This window comes from Urocampus carinirostris, chromosome 2 (genome assembly GCF_059441175.1).
Source record: "Urocampus carinirostris isolate Australia breed hairy pipefish chromosome 2, RoL_Ucar_1.0, whole genome shotgun sequence".
NCBI lineage: Eukaryota > Metazoa > Chordata > Actinopteri > Syngnathiformes > Syngnathidae > Urocampus > Urocampus carinirostris.
Window position 1 is genome coordinate 57,269,753 of NC_142350.1, and position 20,916 is coordinate 57,290,668.

Sequence of the window (20,916 nt, forward strand, 5' to 3'; positions counted from 1 at the left end):
ATTTCAGGTGGATTGGCCGGTCCAAATTGTCCTTAGGTGTGACTGAGCGAGTGAGTTGTCTGTCCCCGTGTGCCCCGCTATTGGCTGGCAACCAGTTGAGGGTGTCCCCTGCCCACTGCCCGGAGATGGCTGGGACGGGCTCCAGCACCCCCCACCCCCCAACATGTAAGCTGCTACTAATGGTCGTAATATTTAATTCGATTCCACGGGTTTAAAAAAAAAAACAAGAGGGATCTCTTTGGCCAGAAACTGACGCCACATTCACAGAACCCCAAATATTTATTAAGCAAAGCTTTTACAGAGAAATTCAAGAAGGAAACACAAGCAGTAGAGGTCGCAGGCAGATATCAGCGATGCTGTATATTAAAAAGAGACTACTTGTTCTGTGTGTTGAATGTATACTATAGCATTCCGCTTCCTGGATTCAAGGCCAACCACGTTTTGTGTTGAGCTATTCTTTCGTTGCCAAGCAAGCACACACGCTTTTTATCCCCTCGTAATCAATATTATGATGAAACGACATTCTTTGAGTAAAGATGCATGGTACCAATACGTACGTGATGGTCCTGGGGGTGTCTGCATGGCTAGAAACACTTTGTTTTTTGGGTGTAAATACATTCTTAATCATAACCAAGCACCAACTAACGGTTGGGCTCATAGCAAATAGACCTTTCATATTCTACATTCTGAGCACGTGAGAGGAAAACACCAACTGGCTTTGCGCATGTTTTTCTACTCTATTACCTCGACCTTACACAATACATTCTCCACGAAAACACCAACTACATCATTGTCGACGTCGTCCTCGACAACGTCGGGATCACACTGCGAAGGTCGGTCAACATCCAACTCACAAATTTGGTGGCGTCGAACAGTACGATGCAGTAAACAAATAAATAATAATCCGATAAAAGCAAGTTAGCAAGCTCAATATGTAGCTAGCTGAAGAAATATCAAGCTAGCAAGATGGATCAGTTGCTGTCTGGAGATTTAACTACTTAGTTGTCTAGATTGGTAGCTAGAGTGATAGCTACGTAGCTTTGGAACTATCTCAAAAGCTATCTAGGGTAACTAGATAAACAGGCAGATAGGTAGCGAGATTATAAAACATTATAGTGCAGTACACAGAAAATAATAATTAGCTATCCATGTAGCTATGTATCTAGCTGATAGATCGAGAGATACACAGATAGATATAGATTAGAAAACAGTCTAATGCAATACACAGAAAACAATAGTTAGCTATCTATGTAGCTATGTATCTAGCTAATGGATTAATCGACAGGTCGACAAATAAATAGATAGATGGATAGATAATAAATCAGTAGAGTGCGATACACAGAAAACAATAGTTAGCTATCTATGTAGCTATGTATCTAGCTAATGGATTAATCGACAGGTCGACAAATAAATAAGATAGATAGATAGATAGATAGATAGATAGATAGATAGATAGATAGATAGATAGATAGATAGATAGATAGATAGATAGATAATAAATCAGTAGAGTGCAATACACAGAAAACAACAGTCAGCTATCTATGTAGCTATGTATTTGAGACTGGGAGGTCGGTGGTTCGCGCCCCGGCCGAGTCATTCCTAAGACTTAAAAAGTGGTCGGCGGCGCCCTATGTTGGCTGCGGCTGCATCGGCTCGCTACAACGGGTCAGGTGCAATCGACATTTCGTTCTGTGTACATTGTTACACAGAATGACAATACAAGGAAATTATTATTATTATTATTATTATTATCTAGCCAATGGATTAATCGACAGATAGATAGATAGATAGATAGATAGATAGATAGATAGATAGATAGATAGATAGATAGATAGATAGATAGATAGATAGATAGATAGATAGATAGATAGATAGATAATAAATCAGTAGAGTGCAATACACAGAAAACAATAATTAGCTATCCATGTAGCTATGTATCTAGCTGGTAGATCGAGAGATACACAGATAGATGTAGATTAGAAAACAGTATAATGCAATACACAGAAAACAATAGTTAGCTATCTATGTAGCTATGTATCTAGCCAATGGATTAATCGACAGGTCGATAGATAGATAGATAGATAGATAGATAGATAGATAGATAGATAGATAGATAGATAGATAGATAGATAGATAGATAGATAGATAATAAATCAGTAGAGTGCAATACACAGAAAACAATAATTAGCTATCCATGTAGCTATGTATCTAGCTAATGGATAGATAGATAGATAGATAGATAGATAGATAGATAGATAGATAGATAGATAGATAGATAGATAGATAGATAGATAGATAGATAGATAGATAGATAGATAGATAGATAGATAGATAGATAGATAGATAGATAGATAGATAATAAATCAGTAGAGTGCAATACACAGAAAACAATAATTAGCTATCCATGTAGCTATGTATCTAGCTAATGGATAGATAGATAGATAGATAGATAGATAGATAGATAGATAGATAGATAGATAGATAGATAGATAGATAGATAGATAGATAGATAGATAGATAGATAGATAGATAGATAGATAGATAGATAGATAGATAGATAGATAGATAGATAGATAGATAATAAATCAGTTGAGTGCAATACACAGAAAATAATAATAGGCTATCCATGTAGCTATGTATCTAGCTGGTAGATCGAGAGATACACAGATGGATATAGATTAGAAAACAGTATAATGCAATACACAGAAAACAATAAGTAGTTATCTATGTAGCTATGTATCTAGCTATTGGATTAATCGACAGGTAGACAGATAAATAGATCAATAGATAATAAATCAGTAGAGTGCAATACACAGAAAACAATAGTTAGCTATCTATATAGCTATGTATCTAGCTAATGGATTAATCGCCAGGTGGACAGATAGATAGAAAGATAGATAGATAGATAAATGGATAGATAATAAACAGTAGAGTGCAATACACAGAAAACAACAGTTAGCTAGCTATGTAACTATGTATCTAGCTAACAGATCGATAGCCAGATCGATAGATAGATAGAACTCATATTTACAAAATAAGACAGATCTCTCTCTAAAATCAAGAAATCGTTGCAGCTCTCAGAAATGAGCGAGACCGACGTATGTCTCCATTAATAATACTGAATTGAGCGACTGATTGCTGATTGTTGTGGCGAGGTCCGTCCACTTGCCGGGCGCTCCGGAATTGCATGTCTGTTGGGGAAAGGGTCGGAGCAGGTTGAGGAAAGGAGGACGAACGGACGGATGGATGGTGGATGGATGTCGGCGGATTCCTTGTGCGGCGTTCACGCGGTCAGCTCTTCCCTCATCTCTTTGTTTCTGCGCACCAACTTTGCGTGTCTCTCCTGGTAAACAGCATCACAGTAGTTTAGTCAGCAAGTGCCATTAGGTGGCACTATTTTTCTTTAGAGTGATCTAATCCAGAGGTGTCAAACATCTGGCCTCCCAGAACGGCCCGCGAGACAATGCTGGGAGAAGGACAAGTGAAATATAAGCCACGACATGTCAAACAATGACCTGCCCACTCCCAAACCAACTACTGCAGCTTTGTTTGCTGACTACCATTTACCAACCAGAGAACATTTTTAGGAAACAAACATCCCGATGTTATTTTGTTTCAAATCAAAGTCTTGGACGCATTGTAGGGAAGGGCCAGCAGCGACTACATTTCCTGAGAGTGCTCAGGAAAAATCATCTAAAACAGCAGCTGCAGGTGTCCTTTTACAAAACCACAGTGGAGAGCATTCTAACATACTGCATTACGGTGTGGTATGCTGGGTGGACAGCAGCAGACAGGAAAACGCTCCACAGGGTCAAAAAAACGGATGTAGATCGCTCTTTTCGTGACCAACTGTTATCGCGTGCGGACGTGCTTCGTTTTGCTTTCGCTTTACCAAGTGTTTTAGCCCCTAATTATGCCTCCGAAGAAAGTCAGTGCGAGCAGCAAAGTTGCTCTCTGCCCAGTCTGGAGGACATTGCCTGCTCTCGCTACCTCAGCAGAGCAAAAAACATCATCAAGGACTTTTCTCACCCCGGCCACCACCTCTTTGACCTGCTGCCGTCCAGCAAGCGCTACAGGTCACACAAAACAAAAACAGACTCAGACAGTTTCTTCCCCAGAGCCATTACCACCCTAAACACACACCGCACAAAAAACTGAAAACTCCCACTACCTCATACGAACGTAAAATGGTACTCATACCTATGTTTCTTGCACAATGTTGACTGCACTATGTTTACTGCTCACCTTGCACAGTGCTGACTATTTTTGCACCAAATGCATATTGCACAACCCTTACGATACCAAACTGTATGTAACATCCTACATGCCGACATTTCTTTGTGTACATTATAACTATAACCTTATCCTCCTTGTTTTATAACCTTATCTTCTCTGTTCCTTTATCTTCTTGGTTTCTTTTATCCTCACTGTGATATTGTGAAACTGGAGTGCCATGCCCAATTTCGTTGACACAATATGTTAACCCATTTTGTAACAATGACAATAAAGGTATATTCTATTCGATTCCATTCTATTCCATTCTATTCTATTCTATTCTATTCAACCTTTGCACGTGACGTCACGTTGCCATTGTAGGCTTTTATACATTTGACTATAAAAGATTTTATACGATTGAATACAAGTTACATTTATTGAGTTTAATGCAAGATATTCACTGACTGTTTTTCTACAAGGTACATTAGAAGGTTAGGCTGTGTGGAATGCATCAGACGTATTTCTGATAACAGAATTCCTGTGAGTGCTGACGGAGAAGGCCAGACGCACAAGGACAGACATCGCGACGCCCTTCGGCGAGGAGGTGGTTAAACCCGGGGGGGCTGTCCTGGCACGCCCATGGGAGGAGCCAGCACACCAGCTTGTGGAAAAACGTGGGCCGAGAGTAGGAAGCAGGAGATCAAAAGAGGAGGCTTGACATAGACTCGAGCGACACTAATTCGGCTAATTCGGCCATATTCGATGGAGTTCACTTAGTTAAATATTTTAAGAAATTAAATCTGCCCCCGTGTGGAAATGCCGGTCTCTTGTCCATCTTTTCCATCAAGAAACGAGCCTGCATTGTTAGGTGAATGTAGGTTGTGTTTGGTTAATGGAGTCAGATAACTCATTCGAACAATTTGGTAAACGGTACATTTTAATAGTAGATTCCTAACACCATCCATGCTGGACGGCAGACGAACCGTCACCCCTTTGCTGTATTGCAGTTTAATTTTCCTGGTTTTGCTACTTGGCAGATTTTTATCGTCCATTTTGTTCTGCGTTCCGATTGGCTAAACAGTCATCTTGTCCCTTTTGTGCCTGTGTCTGTCTGTGCGTCAATAACGTACACGAACGTAAAACTTGACGAACCTATATTACATAAGTGCAAATCATTTTCAATTTTGAGCCCTCATGTCCACGGAACAACAAAAAGCAGAGGAAGATGCTATCTATTGCCAAAAAAATCTGGACTTCTTGAAATGCTAAAGGAAAGTAAAAGCTTTTTTATACTCCACTTTTGTTTTATAAATAACGTCCACATGATGGCGACAAATTTCCTCTGCTGTCCTGAAATAATTTCCACTCCTTTTTGGAATCATTAGTGCAATACAGCAGAAATGTTTTTTTTTAATATATTATAATTTGACAGTCCAGAAGTTTTTTGGGACCAAAAACGTTTTCAAAGTACAGTACTTTAGTTTGCTAAAAACATGCTTGCACCTGGAAATAAGGTTTGTTCTTTGGTTTCAAAGTATAAATCAATACATAAATAAAAATATAAAAAGTTTTTACCTCTTCTGATTACAGCGTGGCAGAAAAATCATTAAATCATTTGAACAATTTGTACTTAAATCAGTGTTTGTGTACTATTTTTGTAATTTCGCTTTGCATGAGTTTCCCTGAGGTAAAGTTGGAGTGCGTCATTTGAAATCTCATGATCTTAAACCAGAAGATGGCAGTAGAGTACCGCATGTTTTCCCTTTATTTCTTAGACATGCTCAAATAAGAAATAAACTCTTCTTCTTTCATTTTTGGGGCGGTTTGTTCCGCCAAGTCAAATAAAAGCAGATAGGCGCATTGGAAAATAAAACATAAGGGCTCTTTGAACTCAGTTGGGCATTGTTGACACATACTAAATAGAGAAAACATTTAACTTTTAGCTTTTTGTGGATATGAACGCGTCAAACTACCCATCCTACCTTTGAATAAACTGTAATAAAAATGAATTCAATTGCTTGTCTTTACAAATGCTATACACTACCAGGGTTGGGTAGGGTTACTTTAACTGGATTACTTTCAATTACCTTTGGATTACTCCAATACCAAATATGCTAATAAAAGACAAAAGAAACTAAATATGAATAAAATGACTAAATTCTGTGCAGGCTTGGGGAGTAACGGAATACATGGAACGGCAAAAATGATGTTGGCAAGCTGTTTGGATTTATTTTCATTTTGTTTCTGTCGCATTTTATGTTCGTTTTGCCGGAGATCAAAGCCAGGAGAGAAAGCTTACCACGTGTTGTGAGTCATAATTTTATTCATATTTAGTTTCTTTTGTCTTTTATTAGCACATTTTGTATTGGAGTAATCCATAAGTAATTGAAAGTAATCAAGTTAAAGTAACCCTACCCAACCCTGCACACGAGACAAGGTCTCACGGCACACTAGTGTGCCCCGGCACACTGGTTGAAAAACACTGGTATAACTGACCAATTTATCTTCCACTATTCTTGTTCATCAATCAACTAAAAAAATGAATGTGAATAACAACTGGAAAGGCCTGTAGACTTCCACGACTTCAACTTTTTGCCACAAGAATGAACCAGAATCAACCATTCTTCATCAACTATAAACTACAATCAAAAAACATGTTTCGTCAAAACGCTCTCGAGGCATAATGCACAAAACAGCACAGTCATTTTTTGCACAAAGCCCCAGTCATTTGTCCACGCTGGCTGGAAAAACGAGATATTTTCGCTCGAGGAGTCGTCATGATTCGTTCATTTATTGCGCGCGTGTTTCGTTGGCTGCGTTAAAACACGGAGTTCTCCTCTGCGAGGCGCCGCGCAAACACGCACTGACACACGGAGGGGCGCTAACGTAAATGGTAAATGGTCTGCATTTATATAGCGCTTTTCAAGTAAAGCTTCTAAATAACACCGTGCGCAATTGAAAATGTCTAAATTTCAGGTAAATGCGCTTTAAAAAAAATCTTTCTTGTGTGCCACTGGTTAACCCCTCGCGTGTCACTGCTGGCACGCGTGTCATAGATAGATGACCCCTGCACTACAAGATATTAAGTCATAGAGAAGGAAAAAATATATTGAGAAAAAAAAACCTTAATACAGTGGAACCTTGCTAGTTTGCGGTTCCACTGTTGCGGGTTCAGAGCTTCGCGGGTCTAAAAATAATACCTTACCTTCTCAATAAACGCATTTATTGACTTATGTCAACTGATGACACAGTGTGGATACTCTTATTGTGAAGGGGAGGAGGAGGCCCTGACACAATGCTTAGTCATGGTGAGTTACCGCTTCGCTCACCCCCACCCCCCCCCCCTCCTTTAACTCCTCCCACCTCACCCCCTTCTTATGTGGCGCTCAGTTTATCATGGAGGAACTCGGCGACGCGACGTAAGTATATTCTCTTCTGTCACATTTCATCTCAAGTTTGACTTTATTATACCAAAAGCGAGCAGTTGCGGATTTTCAGTTTTCGCGGGTGGTCTTGGTCCCCATTAACCGCGATAACTGAGGGATTACTGTAATAGATCAAATCGTACACCCCTGATTCATAATCTTAATTTAGTTTTGAGCCACCGAAGGATCTCCAGCTCTTTAGCTAAGGCACACTTTTTATGCCATTCATCTCCTGGTCCAGCCCCCTTGAGACTGTTTCTTCTACTATGTGGCCCCTGAGCTAACATGAGTTTGACCCCCCAGATGCAATCAATACTTCTACCTTCTCCTGTAGACGCTCCAGCATGGCTGCCATGTGGGCATCGCGGTTCTCCTTGATCTGCTCCATCTTCATTTGGAGCTTTTCCTCAGCAATCCTGCTGAAATTGTTGTTTTCCTCCAGGGCCTTGAAGAGCACGTCCCTCTCGTGCTCTCGCTTCTCGGCCAAAGCCCTCAGCACCTGCGTCTCTTGGTACTAAACACAAACGGAACCCAAATTTGTCATTCGTGGTGGACCATCCCGAACAAAAGGCGGTCACCTTTCTCCGTTCCTCGGCCGCTTCCAGTTTCTTCTCAATGTCGTGCAAGGACAGGTCCTTCTTCGGGGGAGAAGCCAGGTTGTGGACCACATCGGACGTCGGTGACAAGGGTTTGAGAATCACCTCGAAGGCTTGCCCGGAAGCTCGCTTGTTGATGGGCTTCACCTCGATGTCTGCTGCCGGTCGCACGGACGCGGTGAGAATCGCCATGGGATCCGATCCCAAATCGGTTGCTTACCTTCCACCTCGTTCAGGACCTTGTTGCGTGCCTCGGGGTAAAAGCAGGAGCAGATGAGCGAGAAGACGGAGAGTTCCTTCATCTTCTCCTTGTACGCTGGGGAGGGAGCAGGAACATCATCCAGGTGAGTCATTGTTACGGGAAGGAATCAATGTTATGAAGGCGCCGAGGTCCGGAAGAGCCTCGTTAATAATTCAATGCCGATTATGTTTTAATGTAAAGGTTTAAACAAGAGTTATGCTTTTGTATGGAAGCAGAATGGAGACCAAGGAGCATGCACAAAAGGAAATACCCGGATTCCATTTGAAGGCGGTCAACAGTTCAAAATGGTGGCTGAGAGGTCCAAAACACTTTTGTATTTGAGAAAACAATTCTACATAATAGGAAACAATTTTACAAATCATTCAAAATTACAATTGTTGAGACAAACGTAACGTTTCAGAGAACAACCTGACAAGACCCAAAACACTTTTACATCTCAAATTTTACCGGAAAGGCAACGTCCCAATTCTAGGGCTCAACCGGAAGTGACGGCGAAAAGCGGCTGATACTAACTACAGCCGCTCATCAGAGCAAGAAACGTGAAGAGAAAAGAGCGAGAGAAGAAGGGAGACAGAGTTGGAGGGAGAAGGGCACAAAAAAAGAAAGAAAGAGTGAAAGAAATAAAGAGAGCACAAAAGAGAGGGGGAGAAAGACAGAAAAAGAAATAAAAATAGAAATAAAGTGAGAAAGAGAGAGATCAGAAGAATGAGAGAAAAGAAAAAGACAACGAGAGAAAGAGGAAATCGGTGAGCATGTGAAAGAGGTAAATAAAGAAAGGGAGTGAGAAAAAGAGCGAGAAAAAGTGAGAGAGAAAAGGAAAGAGAGAAAGAAAAAGGGAGAGAAAGAGAGAGGGGGTCAGAAAGAAAAAAAGATAAAAAGCAAAAAGGGAGAGAGAGAGAGGGAAGGAGAAAGAAGAAAGATAAATAGAAATAAAGGAGAGAAAGGGGGGGTAAGAAGCAAAGAGTGAGATAAATAGAGAGAGGGGGAGAAAAAAGGAGAGAGAATTAAATAAAAAGAAAGGAAGTGAGAAAGAGAAAGAGCGGGTGTCATGGCCAGCATGGTCGCCATGGTGACCGGCTGGCCCCGCCCCCTGGGCACCAGCTGAAGCAGATCAGCTAATCTGCGTGTGTGCTACTTAAGGGTGGGTTGTGGGTTTTGTGGGTGCTGGCTCATTGCATTTTCTGTTTTGCATTTTCTGTCTGCATCTCCCGTTCTGTTTTGCTCTGTCCTGTTTTGTTTGAGTCGGAAGAAACCTGTGTTTGCACGTTTTTAGTTAAAGCCTGTTTGTTCTGTCTTGTCCCTGAGTTTTGGACGACTTTTATTTTACTAAATAACAGTTTTGATCGTCAACGCAATTGAGTTCTCCCTTTCTGCCTCCTGCCTCCGTTCTGGTCTGGTCTCCCTCGTGACAGCGGGAAAAATAGAGAAAAGAAAAGGAGAGAGGATAAGAGTGAGCATGAGAGAGGGGGGAGATAAAGAAAGGGAGTGAAAAAGACAAAAAATGTGAGGGGAAAAATAGCGAAAGAGAAAAAGGAGAGAGAGAGAGAGAAATAGCAAAAAGTGAGAGAAAGAGAGAGGGTGAGAAAGAAAAAGGAAATAGAAAAAAGGGAGAGGGAGAGAGCGGGTGAGAAAGATAGAAAAAAAGCAAAGGAAAGAGAGAGCGAGAGAGAAATAAAATTAGGGTCATTTTCCGAGCGGTGCCTGGCTTGGCTGACATCAAGTGGACATATTCAAAACTGCAGCTCATTTTCCCCTTGTGCTGCTCTCAGTGTCGTCTCCCGGGACAGATTTGGCCCGGGGGCAATGTTCCCTGTCATTTTCCACGGGTCTGAGCGTTCACACAAAGTCAGTGAGCAACGCTTGAAACAACATTGAGCAACAGCAATCCCAAGTGTGGCAAATAATCCATTATCAAACATGTCCAAAACTTGACATCAAGTTACATTTTGCTGAGTTTCCGGCAATGCAAAAAGACATTTTACTTTTGAATTGATTGACTCATGTATTGTTGCAAAGGTTGTACGGCCTACAAATGTCATTTGTTTTCACAACAATTCTTTCACAAGATTTCCATTTCTTTTTTTTCCTGGTATCTTTTGTCGCTTAATACTAACATTTTTGGGGGCTTATTTCGTCGGTTGCACGATACACAACTGTAATTAATCACATTTTTTAGTGGAAGTGCAATGTTGGCAACAAGATTGACTTGGTATAATTGGAAATTATTTGAATGCAATACAAACTTTTTCTTCTTTTTCCCTGTTTGTTTCTTTTTTTTATTCCTTTTTAAAATATCTCATGTGTTTATTTTTTCCTAGCTGTCACTTTTTTCTTTTTTTTCTCTATTTACTTTTTTTCCTTTGTTTATTTCTTTTTTTCTGGCTTTTTTCTGAATTTTTCCTTTTTTCTCTTTCTTTTGTTTCTTTTTTTTCTCAGCTTTTCACTACTTTTTCATTTTGGTATTTTTTTTTTCTTTTTTGTTCTATTCCCCCTTCCTTTACGTCATTTTGTGCATCATTTTACATGATATTTGGTCATATAGGGATGAAAGAAGCAAAAACAACCCGAAGGGCCGTTTAGGACCCGAAAGAGCCGGTTCCTTTTAGTGAGCCGAGCCGAAGAAGCCGGTTCTCGAAAAACTCTAAAAACTCACACACGCAGTTTAGAGGGAACATTGCGCTGGCTAGATTTTCTTGTGCGCTGAGAATGTGCAGCTTAGAGGGAACACTGCTCTAAATTGAACACGACAGTGTGGCCTAAACCACCGCGGATGCCATTCTCTCCGCGTCTCCCGTATCAGTTCTCCTCCCCATCGATAAGCGAGCCGAGCGTGAGCGTGAAGTCATTGGATTTCCGGCAAGTGCGCAGCGTCATCCGATTTGGAACCTCGGACGCTGTGTGATGAGGTTGCCAAGAGTGCATTTCTCCCTGCAGGGCTAATTGGCCGCCTTCCCAACCCTTATTACTCATTTTCTTAAAATCCAAAACGTTTTAGGTAAAAAAAAAAAAAACGAATTTACACATTCAGTTTTACATCGAATTATGAAGAAGCAAAGCTCCGGAGCAGGGGTCGCCAACCTTTTTCAAGGGTCCAGCTACTTTTTGCTACTTATTTGTGCAGAGGGCACACAATTTGCAACAATATACGTTTCTAAATGAATTACTTGTTCTTACTATGTTATTAGAAAGAAAGAAAGAAAGAAAGAAAGAAAGAAAGAAAGAAAGAAAGAAAGAAAGAAAGAAAGAAAGAAAGAAAGAAAGAAAGAAAGAAAGAAAGAAAGAAAGAAAGAAAGAAAGAAAGAAAGAAAGAAAGAAAGAAAGAAAGAAAGAGAAAGAAAGAAAGGAAGAAGGAAAGAAAGAAGGAGAGAAAACGAGAATTGGAGTGAGAGGGAGAAAAAATACAGAAAAAAAGAAAGGGAGAAGAGAGAAAGAAACAAAGAAACAAAGAAAGAAAGAAAGAAGGGAAGAAAGAAAAAAGAAAGAAAGAAAGAAAGAAAGAAAGAAAGAAAGAAGGAGAGAAAACGAGAATTGGAGTGAGAGAGAGAAAAAATAGAGAGAAAAAGAAAGGGAGAAGAGAGAAAGAAAGAAAGAAAGAAAGAGAGAAAGAAAGAAAGAAAGAAAGAAAGAGAATGAAAGAAAGAAAGAAAGAAAGAAAGAAAGAAAGAAAGAAGGAGAGAAAACGAGAATTGGAGTGAGAGAGAGAAAAAATAGAGAGAAAAAGAAAGGGAGAAGAGAGAAAGAAAGAAAGAAAGAAAGAGCGAGAAAAAGAAAGAAAGAAAAAGAAAGAAAGAAAGAAAGGAAGAAAGAAAGAAAGAAGGAGAGAAAACGAGAATTGGAGTGAGAGAGAGAAAAAATAGAGAGAAAAAGAAAGGGAGAAGAGAGAAAGAAAGAGCGAAAGAAAGAAAGAAAGAAAGAAAGAAAGAAAGAAAGAGAATGAAAGAAAGAAAGAAAGAAAGAAAGAAAGAAAGAAGGAGAGAAAACGAGAATTGGAGTGAGAGAGAGAAAAAATAGAGAGAAAAAGAAAGGGAGAAGAGAGAAAGAAAGAAAGAAAGAGCGAGAAAAAGAAAGAAAGAAAAAGAAAGAAAGAAAAAGAACAAAAAAGAGGAAAGAATGAGAATGGAAGTGAGAGAAATAGAAATAAAATAGAAAGAGAGAAAAAGAAAGGGAGAAGAGATACAAAGAAAGAGAGATAGAAAGAGGGAGAGAAAGGGAAGGGAGAGTGGAAGATAAATAGAAAGAAAAAAGACGGGCACAAAGACAGACAGAAATAGATAAAGTAAGAGAGAAAGAAAGAAAAAGAGTGAAAGAGAATGAGCAAAAAAGAAAGGGAGAAAAAAAGAGAAAGAGAATAAGAGATGGAAAGAGAGAAAGAAAGAGAACAAAAGAGAGGGAAAGAGAACAAAGAGAGGGAGACCAATAGAAAGAGAGAGAGGAAGATAAATAGAAAGTAAAAGAAAGACAGGCAGAAAGACAGACATAAATAGATGAAGTAAGACAGAAAGAACGAAAAATAAAGTAAAAGAGAAATAAAAGGGAGAATGAGCGGAAAAAAAGGGGGGAGAAGAGAAAGAATAAGAGAGATAGAAAGAGAGAAAGAAAGAAAGAGAACAAAATAGAAAGAGAAAGAAAAAAACAGAAGGAGAAAGAAAGAGAGAGAGACTAAGAGGGAAAAAGGAGAAAAAGAAAGAGAGAGCGAAAGAAAGAAAAGAAAAGAAAAAAATATCAAAGTAAAGAAAGAATGAGAAAGAAATAGATGATAAGTAGGAAGTAAGATTAATTTGACTAAGTCAACCCAAAAAAATAATTTCACCAAAAATAAACAGGTCCACGGGCCCTTCGGCTGTCCTCAGAGGGCACCCGGGCACCCAGGTTTGACACCCCTTCTCTGGAGAGTACTCGCCCCGGCTCGCCCACATATAATATCATCCATTGAAATCTGGTATCCTATTTTCCCCTCAGTGTCATTATGGCCCTCTGGAGAATTGAACAAAACCATGTAATGGTTCCTCATAGGGAAAAAACCATTACCTACGTTGTTATAAGATTTTAATGGAGTCGGCCATCAAATTAGAAAAGAAAACAGCCTGTGGCGCAAAAGACCCCTTAGGGGTAATCCATCCCACGCAAGGCGAACTGATAACTCTCGAGCAAGGCATCTTACCCACTAGACTGCTGAACGGATAACGATCGCCTATAGCACAGGTGTCAAACAGGCGGCCCGCGGGCCAGATCAGGCCCGCTAAGGGATTGAATCCGGCCCGCGAGACAACACTCAGAGAAGCGCAAGAGAAAAACAAGCTGCAGGTTGAAATATGTCCACTTGATGTTGCCAAAGCTAGGTGCCTCTCACAAAGACACTGTACTTGTGTTTCTTTCTCTCTCTCTCTCTCTCTCTCTCTCTCTCTCTCTCACCCCTTTTCTCCCACTCTCTGTCTCTGTCTCTTTTACTCTCTATGTCTCTCTTTTTCTCTTCCGTTGTTGCGCTTTGTCTCTTTCTCTCCCTTGTGTCTTTTAACCTCTTTTGCTCTAACTTCCTTTTTTCCTTTTCTCTCTTTTTTCTTCAAACCCTTCGCGCTTTCTTTTCTCTTTTCACTCCTTCTATTTCTCATTGGATTTCTTTCTTCCTCTCCCTTTCTTTTCCCCCTCTCTCACGACTTTTTATCTTTTTTTTCTCACGCTCTCTCCCTCTCTCTCTTTTTCTTTCTTTGTCCCGCCCTCTCTCCTTTTCCCTCCCTCTTTCTCTTATTTCTTTATCTCTTTTTCTTTCTCTTTATTCTTCTAGTCCGGCCCCCGACAGAATATTTGTTCTATCGTGTGGCCCCCGAGTTCAAATGAGTTTGACACCCCTGGCCTATAGATTCAAACAAAAAGAGAGAATGGAGTCAATGATGTTTAAATTTCGGTTACCACGGTATTTCTCCAATCCTAATGAATTCTTCTGTTTTCAAAGTTGTAAATTGTATAAAATGCTTGAGATAATATTACTTGGAGTATATCTATTGTTAAAAAATAACTCATTCCCATATTTTGTCTTTTTAGTTGCAAAAAAATGGAAAAAAAATCAAATTAAAAAAACAAAAACAAATGGAGATTCAGACGCTACCCTACTTACAAACGAGATGTGTTCGTAAGTTGAATTTGTTCGTAAGTTGCTTCAGTGCTATTTTTTGTATGGAATGTATGTTTCAAGATTATACAAGTATACTTAAGGCTTGTATGAGTAACCTGTATCGTTTTGTACTAAAAAATAAACATTTAATAAAATAATATGCTCTATAGAGATGAATAAAGTTGAGTTCAGCTTACTTTTGGAAGATGCGCTTCAAGAGGTTCCTACACCGTGGTAAAAAGTGGGCGAAAAAAAGCGATCCAACCATTTTCTCAACCGCATCAAGCTTTCTTATTCCACTTTCATTTCAAATGAAACGGCCCGCCTCTTCTTTACACTTTACACCACGGGCGTCAAACAGGCGGCCTGCGGGCCAGATCAGGCCCGCTGAGGGATTGAATCCGACCCGCGAGACAACACTCAGAGAAATGCAAGAGAAAAACAAGCTGCAGGTTGAAATATGTCAACTTGATGTTGCCAAAGCTGTACTCTCCCTCTCTCTCTCTCTCTCTCTCTCTCTCTCTCTCATTTCCACACCCTTGCTCCCACTCTCTGTCTGTGTCTCTTTCACTCTCTGTGTCTCTCTTTTCCTCTTCCTTTGTTGCTCTTTGTCTCTTTCTCTTTGTCTTTTTAACTTCTTTTGCTCTAACTTCCTTTTTTCCTTTTCTCTCTTTTCTCTTTCTCTCTTCCTACCCTTTGCGCTTTCTTTTCTCTTTTCTCTCCGTCTGTCTTTCTATTTCTCTTTGGATTTCTTTCTTCCTCTCCCTTTCTTTCTCCCTCTCTCACGACTTCTCTTTTTATCCCTTTTGTTTCTCACGCTCTCTCGCTTTCTCTCTTTGTCCCGCCCTCTCCATGTCACGGTCGCCATGGCGACCAGTCTGCCGCGCCCCTGAACTCAAGCTGAAGCAGATCAGCTGATTGCTGGTCTGCTACTTAAGGCTGGGTTGTGGGTTTGGCGAGCGCTGGCTCATTATATACACATTCCCTGGTCTGCTATGCCTTGTCCTGTTTTAGTTTTTAAAACATTTTCCGTCTGTTATGCCCTGTCCTGTTGAGTTCATGCTGAAGGAACTCTGTACCGTTCTGTTCTGATTGTGAGAATGTTTTTGTTTGTCTTGTCCCTGACTTTTGGACAACTTTTATTTTGTTAAATAAAACTTATGGATCGTCACGCAATTGAGTTCTCCCTTCCTGCCTCCTGCCTCCGTTCTGGTCCGATCACTCCTTCCACTCCACTCCGCCTCGTGACACTCCATTCTTTTCCCTCCCTCTTTCTCTTATTTCTTTATCTCTCTTTTTCTTTCTCTTTAATCTACTAGTCCGGCCCCCGACGGAATGTTTGTTCTATCGTGTGGAAAAAAGCACTACAGTAATGTCCTGTACAAAATCTAACTAACCGCAATGTCCGGATATTTTTCGAAATCTTGAAAAAAAGGTTCGTATCTACCGTTTTTCGTAACTCGAATGTTCGTGAGTAGGGGAGCGTCTGTACTTCTTGTTGAAATATGTTTAGGGCAGAACGGGGGATAGTGGTCTCCTAATGGCCCCCAAACATAGTTTGGCATATTTGAGTATCTAACATTAAAGGACATTTTTGCTTGGATTTTCATTTTACTGTTTTCTTTTTTAGTTTCTTCCAAAAATGGCCATCTGTTGATGATCAAGTCTTAATTCTATCAGTACACTCAATGGTATGTCCAATCACTGTTTAGGCTCTTGGTTTCTTTATATGAAAAGAAACAAAAATATATGTTTTAGAAATTAAGTTTTAGGGGTCATAATAGACGATAAATTAATCTGGAAAACACACATCAGATACATACAAACTAAAGTATCTAAAAGCATTTGAATAATTAACAAAGCCAAATTCCTTTTAAACTATAATGCATTGAATTTATAATATTGTTCTCTAGTTCTTCCATACTTAACATATTGTGCAGAAGTCTGTTTATCCCCCAAAATCGTGCAATTAGAACCAATACACAGGGTAGGATATCGGGATCATACAAATATTTTATTCCTGCAGTCCAAATGATTAAAATTGTATGATTTAGTAAAATCTAAGGTCAACAAAAACATAGTGCCAGAAAACATCCAAAAATCATTCACTCGGAAAGAGGGAAATTATAACTTAAGGGGCTGTGGTAAATTCAAAATCCCATTGGTGAGAACCACCAGGAAAAGTATGTGTGTGTCTGTGTGTGGAGTCAAACTTTGGAACAATTTACAAGACGAGATCAAACAATTTCCAACTATTCACGTGTTCAAATATAAATACAAAAAAACATTACTGGCAGAATACAGAGATGAAGAAAATGGGGTAGGGTGATACTAGAGATTGGAAATACTGTGTTTGCAAATGGTAAATGGTAAATGGTCTGCATTTATATAGCGCTTTTCAAATCAATGAAGACCTCCAAAGCGCTTTACAATGTGCTTCACACTTACCCATTCACACACACACTCACACACCGATAGCAGCGACAGCCATTCAAGGCGCCGACCTGCTTATTGGAGGTGTTAGGGATTCAATGTCTTGCCCAAGGACACTTCGACATATAACATGCCCTCTACCTGATCCTGTTCTGTTCCAATTGTGTTGGGCAAGACCACATCTAGTTTTATTGCGATATACTGTGTTTTATTGCCCATTTGTCATGATATTATTGAATCCCAAGAAATGAGTGATAAGGGGAAGTGGAAAACAGTGACAACGATCGAGACGAAGAAGGGAATGCTTGCCGAATTTGAGGATGATGTACAACTGTCTGCCATTAAGGTGCAATACATTTTTCAAATTATTTTACTCTCTACCAGTAGATTATTTCTCATTACCTACATATTTACATAATTGTCATTGTTTAGCTTTACTCATATGCAAGGTTGGGTAGGGTTACTTTAACTGGATTACTTTCAATGACTTTTGGATTACTCCAATACCAAATATGCTAATAAAAGACAAAAGAAACTGAATATGAATAAAATGACTCAATTTTGTGCAGGCTTGGGGAGTAACGGAATACACGGAACGGCAAAAATGATGTTTGGTTTTATTTTCATTTTGTTTCTGTCGCATTTGATGTTATTTTTGCCGGAGAGAGAGCTTACCATGTGTTTTGAGTCATAATTTTATTCATATTTAGTTTCTTTTGTTTTTTATTAGCATATTTGGTATTGGAATAATCCAAAAGTAATTGAAAGTAGTCAAGTTAAAGTAACCCTACCCAACCCTGCTCACATGTGATATTTGTATACGTACACATTTTAATAACATTTTGTGTATTTATAGTTGTGTAGGTACATATATAGTAATATTTTGGGTATTTATAGATCTTCAAGTCGACATTTTATTAATATTATGAGTATTTATATTTGGTTAGTACAGGCTTCATACAACTGTAGTTAACCTTGTTGTTATAGTTACTATTATTATATCATTACTGTTATTATATCTATTGTTATTATCATTGAAGTTACAATGATATTTAGTGACTAGTAGCATTATAACGTTAATAGATGGTACTTAGATGATTAGTGTATGAAATATGTGACTATTGTTATTATTATAATTATTGATAACTGACCTATGTAATATGTATATCCGTGAGATTTTGTTACAGTGGAACCTCGGCTTTCGAACGAGTCTCAGTTCGAACAAATCGGAGTCCGAACAAAAAATTCGAGAAATTCTTGCTCCGTTGTTCGAACAAAAATCGAAGTTCGAACGCCGGGGTGGATGTCTCACATCACATTTTTTTACTCCTTTTAATTTTCTCAGGTGCAATTGCACCTCCAATACACTAGGGGACGTCCGAGATTACACAAATGTGTAGCAAATGGGCCGAGTTACAGAATTTCACCGCACCGATGAGCTGCAGCCACCAGAGTCCTCATGACTTTAATGACACTGTCATGAACCACTTCCGAAAAGTGCTAAAAAGAAGGCAGAAGCATGCGTCATTGGATAGATATTGTTAAGAGAAAAGAACATCCTGTAGCCAGTCATCCGTAGCAAAGAGATTTGAACGTGTGAGCACCCCTGAGAGTTTTTATGGAAGGGGACTCTCCTTCCAAACAATAATTTTCCTTCCTCCTCCATCCCTCTCACCGTCCATCTGCGCCTTCTGCTGACCACCACAAAGGTAAAAAATCCTATTCATAAATCTTTTCTTTATCCTTTTTTTCTATTTTTACACGTTCATGTTAGCGTAATCTTTCGTACGGAAGCCTGGGTTACATTTATGTTATTTGTGTTTTAAAGGTAAACAAAGGTAAACATTCAGGGTGTTGGAACGGATTAAAACGATTTACATTATTTGTAATGGGAAAAATGATTTCTGTGTTCGAACAAATCGCTTTTCGAACAGGTTTCTGGAACGGATTATGGTCGAGAACGGAGGGTTCCACTGTATATTTAGAAACAAAAGAGGCGCTATCTGTAAAATGAAATCAATAGGGAAGATGAATGAAATGAAAAATGAAATGATCTGCATTTATATAGCGCTTTTCAAGTCAACGACTTCCCAAAGCGCTTTACAATGTGCTCCACATTTCCCAATAGCGGCCTTGCAGCCATGTAAGGCGCTAACCTGCTTATTGGGGGTATTAGGGGTTCAGTGTCTTACCCAAGGACACTTCGACATGTAGCACGGACGAGCCGGGATTCGAACTGGGATCCGTTGATCCAAAGACGAGCGCTCTACCTCCTGAGCTACTGCCGCCCCAATGAAGGGGTAGGGGAAGCGTCTGCTTTTTACAACCCCTTTTCGAACATGTTACGTAACATTAGTTGAGTCCTTGTTTTTGTCCTGTTTTTATAATGTTCAAAATAAAGTTTTCATTCATTGAAAAAAAAAGATCAAGTAATAGGGGGCCCCAAATCTCATTTTGCTTGGACAAATGGCACACCAAACAAAAGAAGAGGAACCCTTAAGGGGTCCTTTTATTATCCAAACTTGATTCATAATACTTTATGATAGAAAGATAGAAAAGGTTGCAAGTTTTATGGCTTGGTAAGCTAGCAGTTGAAAAAGTGATGACGCCCTCTTAGGCCTCAATGGTGGGCAGCATCAGCATCTTGGGTGGGGTCCGTCTGCATTATGCAGCATATTGTGGCGGATAAGTAACGAGGAGCGCGCATATCGGTTAAAATCCTGCACCAACGCACGCTTGCGACCCTCTTATTCGAAATGCAAAGACAATAAACGCGTCATGAGACATTTAATCGAGACTGAAACGGGTAAATGGTGCTGCGCGTTTCACGACCGCAGAGATGTCACTTGCGCCACATTCGAGAACAGGACTCCAAATCATTTGTTTCAAAACCATTTTGTGAATTTATAGTCATTCCTAATGATAAGATTTTGTTCCTCACATAACGCACCATCACCGGCCGGTACGCGACACAAACGCCGGGCCCGTCATGAATCCATAGAAATAAAATAACAAAAGCACAAATTATATCCATTATCTTTGTTTGAAGAGTGAGGATTGAATGAAAAGAGGAAGAAATGCTTACCGGTCGCTGTTTTGGCCATTGTAGGAATTTGTGCAGACGGTGGACGCGTGCTTTCCTGCTGCTTTCGCGATGCTGTGTTGCGTTCAGGTGAACTGCGAGAAATGATCATCACTGAGTCAGCGGCAGCGGGTGGTGGCGAGGGGGCGGGGCTTGTTATCTGACGCACGCGCACAGCACGCAGGGTGCACCCGTTGAACCTTTAGCTTCCGGCCGATTCACGTTAAGGCCAGTCAGGGGAGGCAGGTAAGGCTGTGCCTCACCCATACCTGTCAACCGTGTACGACGTACGAGGAAATCTGAACGAAAAACGCAGAATTGTCAATTATGGGTACCATCCGGTATACACCGACTATCACAAAACGGCAAATCAATCAAGTCACACCGGTCCGCCGCGGTAGCCTCTATCTCGGTATCGTTTTTTTTCGTTGCAAACGAAGCCAGCGGTTTCATGCTACTGTGCGCATGCGTCTGCCGCCTGGGCATTACCCATCATGCATCATTCCGATCACACGGGAACAAAGCAAGCAGAGCAGTAGGCCTACATTACAACATAGTTTTGAATTTTCTTTGGATACAATCATCGAGTCGCAATGGCCGAACCTGAATGAAAACTCCGTAAGTCCTTCTGATCCGAAAGCAACAGGCGGGGTCGATGAGTAAATTTGAAATACACGTGGTCTTAAAAAACATCGGATTTCATGTGGTAGTTGTGTAGTGAAAGGAAGTCCGTCTCTTTTTAGAGAACCGGCTTTTTCGGCTCAACTCGTTAAAGAGAACCGGCTCTCAAACGG

At 40.0% G+C, this 20,916-nt stretch overlaps 1 protein-coding gene across 2 annotated transcripts; it reads right to left on the minus strand.

The window, feature by feature from the left end:
- Positions 1–260: 260 nt before the first annotated feature.
- Positions 261–20,266, minus strand: stmn2a (stathmin 2a). Of its 2 annotated transcripts, none has more exons than XM_088327259.1 (5): positions 20,126–20,266; positions 8,457–8,552; positions 8,219–8,391; positions 7,963–8,154; positions 261–3,343 (listed from the first exon to the last, which is right to left on the minus strand). In XM_088327259.1, the coding sequence occupies exons 1-5, from the start codon at positions 20,232–20,234 to the stop codon at positions 3,284–3,286; spliced, it is 630 nt and encodes a 209-aa protein (XP_088183385.1). In that variant the 5' UTR covers positions 20,235–20,266; the 3' UTR covers positions 261–3,283. The 2 variants fall into 2 exon arrangements, with proteins under 2 accessions (XP_088183385.1, XP_088183384.1); XM_088327258.1 differs by having other exon boundaries at positions 8,219–8,394.
- Positions 20,267–20,916: the final 650 nt, after the last annotated feature.

What these genes read in the sequence shown, in the direction of transcription:
- stmn2a (XM_088327258.1), bottom strand. Translation starts at nt 20,234, where the DNA reads ATGATCATTTCTCGCAGTTCACCTGAACGCAACACAGCATCGCGAAAG. An exon ending in AATGGCCAAAACAGCGACCG is followed by an intron (nt 8,553 to 20,125) that starts GTAAGCATTTCT and finishes CTCCCTCCCCAG; the next exon opens with CGTACAAGGAGAAGATGAAG. An exon ending in TGGAGCGTCTACAGGAGAAG is followed by an intron (nt 3,344 to 7,962) that starts GTAGAAGTATTG and finishes GCTGTTTACCAG; the next exon opens with GAGAGACACGCAAAGTTGGT.